The following is an 11,527-nucleotide window of genomic DNA, read 5'->3' as shown; positions in this document are numbered from 1 at the left end:
TGGTTCATATGCTTCCAAGAACTATGTGATTGATTATCCTATCAAATCACAAATCATGGGTTTCACGGTTCTACCAAAATAAGTTTCGGTTCTACTTTCATGTGGGTACTAGAATTAGTCACGCTAGTTACCAAAACTTGGTTAACTAGGTACTAGGATCGGTTCTCACATATATATGGTATCCAACTTGTATTTGTTGCACATGTTCATAGGATCGGTTTTCCAATTACTAAAAACTTGTTGCACCTCTTACAAGGATCGATTCCCCTTTTGTGATCGGTTGCACCTCTTACTAGGATCGGTTTCCCAATGTCTAGAGTTGGTCATACCAATTACAATAAATCGATCATACCATCTCAGGTGATTACTTAAGATCGGTTTCACTAATAAAAGTCATACCAATACAAAAGTCAGGCCTTGTGAATAGTTTTACCAAGATACATAAACAAGTTATGAGCGGTTATACTAAACACACATATTGGTAATCCAAATATTTGCAATGAATAACAATACCAATAAGCCTAGCGATTTCCCTTTTGATTCACAAAACAAGTTCATGATTTACTTCCTTTAAACGAATGTAAAACATTATTTCCTAGGACGAAATCTTCACCCATACCCATACATAATCACAATAGCATTCATATGATTATGTCGATGTCTTACATACGAAGTTCAAAAGATAAGTGTTATACTTCGTATTGTATTCCTTAATACTACGTCTAACTAGAGTATAATCATTCACAGCTTCGCAATCATGTTTTCAATATGCACGACTTGAAAGATACGTTAGGGAATGAAACAATTCAAGTAAAATATTACTAACCTCAAGTGAAGGATGATGTCATCGTTATAGCTCCTTACTTCTTCACATTCTTCAAGTCTTCACGTAATACTTGTAATGTCTCATATCCTAATACTTTCAAGATAACCTATACGAAGTTGACTCTAGTAAGTAATCAAACGACTTTTTATATGAGTTTTGATTCACTAAAATATGACAACCAAACTTGACATACCAACTCTTGGTGGGATCAACCGAGCTATGCTCTAACAATTTATAAGTGTTTGACTAAAATAATGTCTTCTAGAATGAAGTTCATCTTAAAAGGGTTAATTAGTTGTAGTCAGTCTGCTTTTATATCAGGGAGATCCATTCAAGATAATATCTTTCTTGCTCATGATATAGTTAGGAATTACCATAAGTCTGGTGGAAGTCCTAGGTGTGCTCTTAAAACAGATTTTCAAAAGGCCTATGACACAGTCAGTTGGGAAGCTATTGCTGCCGTGATGATGAAGTTTGGGTTTCCAGATAGGTTTATTAATTGGGTTATGGTGTGTATCTCTACTGCCAAATTTTCTGTTATGATAAATGGTTCCCCTTATGGGTTTTTTGGTGCTCAAAGAGGTGTGAGACATGTGTGTCCTATGCCTCCTTATCTGTTTATGATGGTTATGGAGGCCCTAAGTGGTTTGTTGCAACAGAAAGTTCTATTTGGTAATTATGGATTCCATCCTAAGTGTAAGGGTACAAAGTTAACAAACTTGTGTTTTGCTAATGACATTTTAGTCTTCTTCAAAGGTAATGTGAAATCTGCTCATGTGTTATCTCAGGTGATGAAGGATTTTAGTAACTTTTCTGGTTTAGTTGTGAATTGCAACAAGACTTCTTTATTTTCTTATTTTGTGGAGGTTGGGGTTCTAGAAGATATTACTAGATGCTTGAATTGTTCTACAGGGGATCTTCCAATGAGGTACTTGGGAATTCCTTTAATTTCTTCAAGACTCTCATATGTGGATTTCCAACCTCTCATATGCAGATTGACTAAGAGGGTTAAATCCTAGGAGGCTAGACACTTATCTTTTGCAGGAAGATTGCTGTTCTTATTGGCATGGTCGATTTTTGATTTTCTTGCTTTACTTCCTAAGAGAGTGATAAAAGAGTTAAACACTACTTTTAAGAGATTTCTTTGGGCAGGGTATGACCTTGGGAGGAAGTACAATCCTATAAGTTGGAGCCAGGTGTGCACAGTTGAGAGAGCTGGGGGTCTTGGTGTAAGAGACTTGGAACAAACAAATATTACTTCCAATTTAAGACACATCTGGTACATAAATTCAGGTAAACACCATTTGGACTCAGTGGATTCATTTTAATCTTATTAAGCAGAGGGATTTTTGGTCACTAGCTGTCCTAAATGATTGCTCTTGGAGTTGGAGGAGAATCCTTGAATTCATAGATAATGCTCAACAATTTATGGGTACCTGCCTTGGTAATGGGGAAAATACTAGTTTTTATTATGGTTTTTGGAATCCCAATGGAAGGTTATGTGACTGGATGATGGGAGAATGTTTAGATACTATCTGTCCTAATAAGGAGCTAAAAGTTGTTGATTATATGGTTGATGGTATTCTTGAATTTCCAGATTGTAATCATTGGCCTTATTGTGATGGTAAGAATATACTTCAAGGGGTGGAATATGATATTAGAGATGAGGACATGATATGTAAGGGTGGTAAAAATGGAGATTTATCTATGAAAGAGACTTTTCGAGCTCTTAATCGAGATGTTATTGAGGTGGGTTGGACAAAATTGGTGTGGTTCAAGAATAATATCCCTAGATATTCATTTATTTGCTGGTTAGCTTGTCATAGGACGCTTAAAACCAAAGTAAAATTGCAGAGATGGGGTCTTGTGAACAATGCCTTTTGTGCTTTGTGTGGTGGAGGAACTGAAGATGAGGAACACTTGTTATTAACTTGTTCTTTCTCTAGTATATTTTGGAAAGGTATGCTAATCAAGCTGGGAATTTTTAGAGATTTGGCCAGAACCTGGGATGAAGAGTTTCTTTGGTGTCAGAACAATTTCAACAATGAAGGAGCTGTCAATACTATTAAGAAATTGTGTCTGAACAACTTTATTTATCATATATGGATGGGACGCAATAATAGGTTTTTTTCCACTAAGAAGACCAGTCCTGGAGGTGTTAGTCACTTAATTACTCTAGATATCAGGCTTAAGTGTGCAACTGCTAAGGTTTCAGATGTAGATAAACCTTATATTAGAAGTTTATGGAAGGTTGGGGCATTGATTGCTTATACAAGGAGGTGAAGGTGATATCTTGTTCTTGGTTGTTTCCAGGTGAAGATAAAGTAATGGTGAACACTGATGGCTCTCGAAAAGATGAATCTGGAGGTAGTGGCACTATCATCAAAAATCACCAGGGCATTACTATTGCTACAACTTGTGGTGGATCTATCCCTGCCACTGTTTTGGTTTATGAACTGCAATGAATGGAGGTAGAGCTTAAATTAGCTAAAGTTAATAAGTGCAGGAAACTGCATATTTGCTCTGATTCTATTAATGTCTATTGACTGCTTTCTGGGCAGGGCTCTCCTATATAGACCGTGGTACTGATTGTTTTGATAGCGAGATGAACAATATTCTTGAGGAGGATAGGAATGGGAAAGTTTATTATAGGCATTGTGTTTTCTTTTTATTAAATGGTTTTGCTTGTAAGGTTCCGCGGAATGTGTCAAAACTCAAAACCAGAAAAATACAAAAAAAAAAAAAAAAAGAAAAAAATCAATCCGTGTCGGGTACGCTTATCCCGGTAGAGACCAAAGAATATCACATGTTGTCCGGTAGAATCCAACGAAGCTTGTGGACAGTTGTTAATCATCATCTATACTTGATCACCGTTGATACACCACCTCGAAACTCACAGAAAAAAAGTCACAAACCTTTGATCTGGTATACAAAGATCCACGGAAAGATCCAGCTTTTAGGGTTGACCATTTATGATTGGAGAAACAGAATTGACTCTTGACTTGTTGGCGGGATCTAATCTCACACAAATTGTGGTGACTGGTGGGTTGTTGCAAGCAGGTTGGGATTTATATAGTAAAATAGACGACCCCACTCCAATTACAGACAGACTTGCAAAAATTGAAGAAGTCATTATTCTCATGAATGAATAATTATGAATAATAGACTATAGAGATTATCTTGGTTAGCTGATCTTCCTCTTCTTCTCATTCTCTGTTATTTTGTTTTATAAGGGTTTTTGCTATCATTCTTTGTTATTTCAGGAAAATGGAGACCGGGCATCTTGGATTTCTCCGTTATCTGTTCTACTCCTTGTTATTCATCCCTGTTTTTGTGTTCCTATTTCTTCTTGGGATCATTAAAGGTATGTTAAGTCTATGGGGTTTTCAATTTTCTCTCTATGGAATTTGTTGTTTATGAGAAACTAATTTTGTGTAATTTGTATGCTTGTAGTTGCTGTATTTTGCCCATTTGTATTTCTAGTGATTGCATTTGGAGATACATGTATTATTTTTGGGCTACTGCCGATGCACTTATTTTGGACTTCATACTGTATTGCCAAGTAAGTCCGTCAGAAAATTTAGTATGTATTGTTAAAATTCAGCTTTTGTAAGTTCAAATTAGACTGAGAAGATTGATTAGTTCAAGTAATGATTTGTTGTTGATTTTCTGAATTGGATTAGGTCAAAGAAATTCGGCCCGTATATGAAATGCTTGTTGATTCTATTAATGCCGATTCCAATAGCGTTGTGGGCAGTTGTGGGTGTAGTAGGAAGTGTGATTATGGGTGTTTTTTATGCCTTCATTTGGCCTGTTATGGAGACATTTAGAGCTACTAATCAAGAAGGCTATGTTAATAAGTTGGTCGCCTGCTTCACGGTAAAATTCTTGTCTTGTCCTTTGGTCATGTGATTTCTCATTGAACCTTGATAGAGGTCAGAGGTGATTGTATTCATTCTAAAAGGAATTGACATGTTTTTTTTTTGTTTTTTTTAAATCATTCACTTTAGGATGGCACTTGTAGTATTCTTTGGGGTGCATGCACCATCGTACGCGACTTTGCAGATTTCTCCTATTATTCTTACTTCTCAGTGATGGATGAGTTGCTCGAGGTGAAAGACTGTGAGAAGCCGATAGAACTCAAGTACTTTCTCTTTAACATAACTTTTTATCTCTTTGCAATTCAGTTTTATTTAAGCTATTCACAAGGATAAACTTTGCCGGACCTTTTCAAATTTTGACCAATCAATATTACTGAGCCTTGTTATTATTTAAAGCTGCTGAATTCTTGGCACACTATGTTTGTGAGTAAGCCAAATCTTAGTGAAGAACCTCATATGAATAACAAACTGATGAGATTGCATTTGCACCCTTCCACTTGGCAAGATAAATTGTTTTAAAGGACAGTATTTTCTATTGGTTTATTTAACTGTAGCTTCGGTTATTGCAAGATATTCCCGGGCAGGTTCAAGTATGGAACTTATGTTCCCTTTCCTTTCTAGGGTCTTGCAGATACCAGGATGCATATTGGCAACAATTTTCGGATTAATAGTGGATGTTCCTATGATTAGTTTGATAGTGATATACAAAGCCCCCGTCATGTTGTTTAAAGGATGGCATCGGTTAGTTGAAGATCTTATTGGAAGAGCGGGACCTTTTTTGGAGGATGTTTGTGTTCCCTTTGCTGGTTTATTAATTTTGATGTGGCCGTTCACTGTTATACTATCTGTTTTAGTCGGAATCATTTCAAGCTTCGGTTTTGGAGGTTATGCCGCTGTTGTTGCGTATCAGGTACAATTCTATCAACTTCATTCAGAACTTACTACTTGCTTCGTCTTTCTTTCCCAAGCGATGCTGCAACACATGATCAGGATTATGTTTGGATGCCTATATTTTCATGGATTTAAAATCATAAGCTTAGTTTTTGGTGTACTATTTGTTTGGGTAGGAAAATTCAACAAAGAAAGGATTAGTGTATAGCATTGCTTGTTTGTCCTTGTTTGATGAGTACACCAATGATTTCCTCTTCCTACGAGAAGGATCTTGCTTCCCCAGGTATGTGACTTTGTAAATAGTGTCATCCAATGTTCCCGTTCTTTTGTTTGTTTTACTTTTAATGTCATGTATGCATAGAATGGAATAATGATTAATCAATAGAGAAAGCTTCCCCAGTTCCAGATTTATTAAGATTTGTTCGTATGGGCAGCCAGATTTAGGTATAGGGAGTCAACTGAAGCAAGTTTACCTCTGCTTCCTGTAAAGGAATTGCACGAAAGGATTGAGTCTGTTCATGGTGCAAAACCTCCATTAAGAACAGCCTCGATGAAATTGGAGGAACTGAAAGCTGCCGTGGTAAGATTAGTGGATCTATCATTAAGCTGATCCTTTGAACTTTTTGTCATGTAGATTTATATATGTGATTCTCTTGGAAAATATATGCAACTCATTTGATCTCCTTTGATTTGTCATCAGATTTGGGATAATTTCTTGGAGACTTGTGAGTTTTCTGGGTTAGAGCTCCTTACAGATGGAGCTATTGGGATAATGGACCTCAAGGAATGGAAAAACTCTACCAACAAAAAGACGCTTACGATTGGGATTCCTGCATATGCATTTCTTCGTTGCTTTCTTCACTCCATCGAGAGTGGTTCTGATGGATTTCTCATGCGTATGTAAAATGACTTCTTTTCACTGCAAATACTTCACTCCAGATTTTTTTTTTTTCTTAGCTATTACACTCTGTTTTTATTATGTTATCTCAGGTGATAATGTCCAAGTTACAGATGTTAATAGACCCGAAGGAAGAGTATTTGATTGGTTATTTGAGCCAATGAGTATAATGAAAGAACAAATTAAGAGTTTGCATTTACAAAAAACAGAAGAACTATATTTGGCAAAGTTAACTCTATATTGTGGTGATACTCAAAGACAGAGAGTGGAAGCATGGGAAAATGGTGGAATTCCTCCCTATAATGAAATTAGAAGAGCTCAGTTGGAGGGGATAACAAGAAGGTATAAGCAGCAATCAATTTTCATCGTCATTCTGTTGGGAAAGAGATCTTCTGTCTCATTCGGATAATTTTTACTTACTTTTTTTTTTAACCATCTTGAATTAGGTTTTCTCTTCTTAAACACTCTTTTCCTGTTTTTGGTGATTTCATCAGGTTACATGGGTTTTGCCTGACACTCTCAAGGCTGCCAACATTCCGGCGCAGATTCTGTGAGGTGGTAAACACATTGGACCAAGAAGCAAAGCGACAGTTCAGTGGGTATGGAAGTGAAAGCTTTATAGAATCAACTGTATAGTTTCTTTTTCAATTCAAATTTGTCTGTTTGATTTATTTATATCTGGAGGTATTTTTTCATATGTAAACCTAACGAATAAAAGTGAATGTTTTCAATTATTGTCCATAAACTACTGATGAAACTCAACCGCTTATAAAGAACTAAAGAAGCATTTTGGTTAATCATGCATTAACCAAATCTTGCAAGTGATACCCAGTTTGTAGGTTCAGGGTTCAGGGCATTCAATCCCTTGTTGGCGGATCAACTTGTCCCCGATAATGAAAACGACTAACCGACAACTGATGATGGACGGTCCGACTCGAACAGCCGCCCGCTGGCCATGCCCGGGCCCGCTATTCCGGATTGGACATCATCAGTTAGGCGGGGTGTATTTGGTAGGGGCGTTATCGGGGAAGTGGAATATACCTAACAATTGCAATTGGTCTAAATACGAGACGGATTATTGCTAATAGACGGACCTCGTGATATACGAAGTAGTGAGACGGGAAAGCCGATCTAATCAATCGGCAGGTTGAGCCGAAGAGTGTTCTCCTTGGGCCCACCAAGGACGCTGAGGCGGTCAGGCCACGCCGACGGGTTATGATGGCCGCAGCACTCATGGTCGTTTGAGGTGGCATGCTCACCACCAGGGCGGATTAAAATCCCGTCCGAACATACCTTAAACCCAATGGCAATACGGGATCAAAAAGGTTATATTATACCCAGTTTGTAGGTGTTGGCAATTGATAAAATTTGTGATATAGAAAGGCAGATGCTGTGATTATGAGCTGGAGTAGTAGTTGTCACATAAGCTTTTTTTACCAAGGTTCATTTTTTTTGTTTTGTTTTGAAGCATTACCAAGGTTCATGACTGCATTTTGCATCCGCTTTTATTTAAATGGGAAGGCTATTCCTCCTTGGCCAATTGAGTTTTAATTTCTCATAATCTGTCCATTATTTTTAAATTTACCCCAACTTTAGGGTTTCCATTAAAAAACTGTCAAATTATAAGGATGTAACTCACATGATCACACAAAAAAATGTGCACATTTAAATGTCAAATGCATTAAACGGGAAGGTTTATGATCTGGTTTCTAGCTAAGTTCCACATGCACATCTAAAAGGTCGTATCTGTAAGGGTCATGAGAACAAGCCTCTCATGATGTTGGTGTTACACAAGCTAAGTTGCATCTGTATAGGGTCCGATTGGCACACCAATATTAGCAATGCAAGACGTTGCCAATTTTATGTAGTTGTAATGTCATGCATTAGAACTTCGTATAGTTCAATGTTTACAAGGGGTTAGTCAATTAGGATTTTTAGAGATACCTAGAGAATTTTTTTTTTTTTTGTATTAGATTTGGGGAGATCTTTTGTAAGTTTATTGATTTTTGGGGATTCTCTGTGTGATTTTTAAGAAATTTCAGTGAGTCATGCAGACAAAAGATATATAAGAATTTTACCTTCCATACAACAAATAAGAAGAAATTTGTTTTTTTTTTTCAAACTTTATAAAATTAATGTATCATAAATAATTCATATATTTAATATAAAAAAAAAGAAGAAGAATATAATTAAAAGATAATGTCATAATTAATGAAGAGCAAATCATGAACCATACAAAGCTTTGGTTGGTAACTGAGCGACAAGCTGGGCACCAACACCTTTTTGAATAGCAACTCTCTAACCTATGAAAATTAAAACTGCCTAAGCCACTACCAGCATCATTACTAACTAAACAGTTCTTTAAACGCTTAAAAAAACAAATCATTTCCTCACCAAGCTCCCCCAAGGTGGTGAAAGCTAAAACGCCCAAACCATACCTGTTTGAAGTACATTCATTCAAGTATTTAGAACGTTTACGCGTAATAGCCTTCGAAATGGCTTGACCTGGGACGAAAGAACGAACCCCCTCACCTGTAAAGGGCGAGACACCTGTGACATCCATGCAAACATCTTGACCATTTTCCCAGTTAAGTACGAGGATGTCTGCTGGACATAAGTCCTTTGTTACTCTCCGACAAAAGACCCAAAGAAACCTCTTTACATGCAGGCACCCCCGCTTTGTAGCAAATATCCGCAATCACATCCCGAACCAGGTCATGGCGAAACTTGAGACCCACATCTTTAGCACAATGGAATGCATGATCACCAAAAATATCCATTAGGTTTATTGCACACAAGAGCACACACCATCTTCATAATTAATGAAAAATTATAAATTTACATGCGCCTAATAGAAATTGTGACTATTTTGTCAACCGAAAAATTAAACCAAATTGAACACGAAAGTAATGCATGGGTTGAGATCTTGCATAATGTGGAGTGTTTGGAAGATAATATTTATTATTATTTAAGTATACATGGACTTTATTATAGCTTATTTGGTTTATTATTATTTTCTTATTGTTTATTTGTTTTATTTTTGTAAATATCCAAAAGTCTCTCCAAATATCACCTATTTTGAAGAGACTTTGTTTAGCCTTTTATGGTATATTTTCATTTAAAAGTCTCTGAAAGTCTCCCATAACTTTAAATCATTGATTTGAAAATCCAAATCCAATAACAGAGAATTCTAAAGACTTTCAGAAAGTCACTATGCAATAACAGAACTTTCGAAGATTTACAAAGACTCCCAATCGACTAACATGAGATTTGGAATGTCTCTAAAATTCACCAAAAAACTCAATTGACTAACCCTCTGTAAAATGAGGGGGTAGATTGAAGAGAAACATGTCTAAACCCTAATCAAAATGTATTGTATAGAAGAACTTAGATTCGAGAGATCAATCTGTTCAAGGCTGGCCTAAACCAACAAATGGCGGCTCCAATCTTGTTTCGGTCACAAATGAAGGAGAAGGGTTGATCTTAGGGAGGTAAGCAGAGGAAGAAATGACCACCAGACCAATACCCTAGTAAATATCCCCCATTTGTGACATTATTGATGTTTTGTGTAATTTTATTAGAGAGCGCTAACTCAATATGAAGTCAAAGATGACTTGTGTAGCTAGGAAGACTGATGACTTATCATGCCTGTCTAGAAGAGGTTGTCAGGTGTTGATGAGTCTGATAAGACTGGTGAGGATCGTATGACATATTAAAAAAATAATATATATATATATATATATTCATTTAGTTAGGCCTTTTGTCGAGCATTTGAGACTCTCTGACAGAGTGTGAGAGTTCACAGGCATCAATCAATGTTGACATGCATTTATTAACAAGTGATGTCACACAGAGGTGTTGAGTAGGTCAAAATCTTCCCTTCTTGTTGACAATGTGAACGACATGTATGAAAAGTCACAAATGACAAGAAAATTTTATAGAAATATGATTGATAATATGAATTCCATGCAATAATTGGCTAACACCTATGTGTGGCATCCTTTTATGACTAGGTCATGTGTCATGTAACTAGAGAATTTATATTTAGCTAAAGTTTGTTATGGTCATGTTACTCTTTGTAGCCCACTTGGGGTATCTGATCCAATTAGTTTACTTCCTTTATTAGGACACCTAAGAAATTATTACCACCCAATGGGTGATTGAGTATTATTGCGCCTATTTATTGGCCAGAGTCTTGCAAGAACAGATATGTTGAAAATAATCAAGAGATTATCAGGCTCTTCCTTGAGTTAGGAGAGTAGGTTACTGAAAGTAGTTGTTTCTGTGAATCTGTTCATGACATCATGTGAGATGAAATATCGGAGTAGGCCGCATGCATCAATGTCATGAATTCAATACTTAAAAGGAAGTCATTGATGCCTTTAATGATTATGGCGACGCTTGAAAAGCATGGTTTGCTTTAAATATGAATGTTGCAACCGTTTTTGCAACGTTTATTAGGTGTTACAGTCGTTAAAACATTGTATGCTTTATTTTTGCGCATTGTAACAACGTTTGCAACTCTTATTTATGTGGCATCTGCTATAAAATGAAACTGAAATGCATATTGCAACGAATAAACCGTTGCGTGGTTTACTTTTATTAAAGGCATGGCAGGGTTGACGTAGTGGAGACGAGGTATGCGTTCATTAGTTCATGTCTTTCTTTTTGTATCGTAACTAGCCTCGTAAGATGATTTCCTTGTGTTGCATCTAAATAAGCGATCAGGGAGTGCATATGTCTTTTGGTCGCCCGCATGTTTTATTTTAAACTTTCGTCGTATTTTACATGCTTGATCAAGATCACTATCTCCATACTTATTTTTCATTGTGAATATTAAAACATTAGTCCCGCATGTTTTATATGAGTTAGGTGGTTGCAATGTGTAAGAACATATTTTCCAAGGTTTGTAATACTTCAGCACACGCTGCAACCTTTTAACACAGTTTAGCACAACTTGCATCTTTTTACACAATGTGGCACATTTTGCAACTTATTAACACTTTAGTATGTGTCTACAACTTTTATGCA

At 36.5% G+C, this 11,527-nt stretch overlaps 1 protein-coding gene across 2 annotated transcripts; it reads left to right on the top strand.

Annotated features, from left to right (window-relative positions):
• Nucleotides 1–3,865: 3,865 nt before the first annotated feature.
• On the top strand, nucleotides 3,866–7,313 carry LOC113357617 (uncharacterized membrane protein At3g27390-like). 2 transcript variants are annotated; one of them, XM_026601058.1, is made up of 11 exons: nucleotides 3,866–4,009; nucleotides 4,090–4,190; nucleotides 4,280–4,388; nucleotides 4,510–4,705; nucleotides 4,837–4,970; nucleotides 5,329–5,617; nucleotides 5,775–5,881; nucleotides 6,037–6,178; nucleotides 6,299–6,494; nucleotides 6,589–6,838; nucleotides 6,991–7,224. In XM_026601058.1, the coding sequence occupies exons 2-11, from the start codon at nucleotides 4,094–4,096 to the stop codon at nucleotides 7,130–7,132; spliced, it is 1,662 nt and encodes a 553-aa protein (XP_026456843.1). In that variant the 5' UTR covers nucleotides 3,866–4,009; nucleotides 4,090–4,093; the 3' UTR covers nucleotides 7,133–7,224. The 2 variants fall into 2 exon arrangements, with proteins under 2 accessions (XP_026456843.1, XP_026456844.1); XM_026601059.1 differs by having other exon boundaries at nucleotides 3,907–4,190; nucleotides 6,991–7,313.
• Nucleotides 7,314–11,527: the final 4,214 nt, after the last annotated feature.

This window comes from Papaver somniferum, chromosome 3 (assembly GCF_003573695.1).
Source record: "Papaver somniferum cultivar HN1 chromosome 3, ASM357369v1, whole genome shotgun sequence".
In the NCBI taxonomy this organism is placed as follows: domain Eukaryota; kingdom Viridiplantae; phylum Streptophyta; class Magnoliopsida; order Ranunculales; family Papaveraceae; genus Papaver; species Papaver somniferum.
Note: the sequence above shows the minus strand (reverse complement) of the source record. Positions and strands in the feature narration are given on the sequence as shown.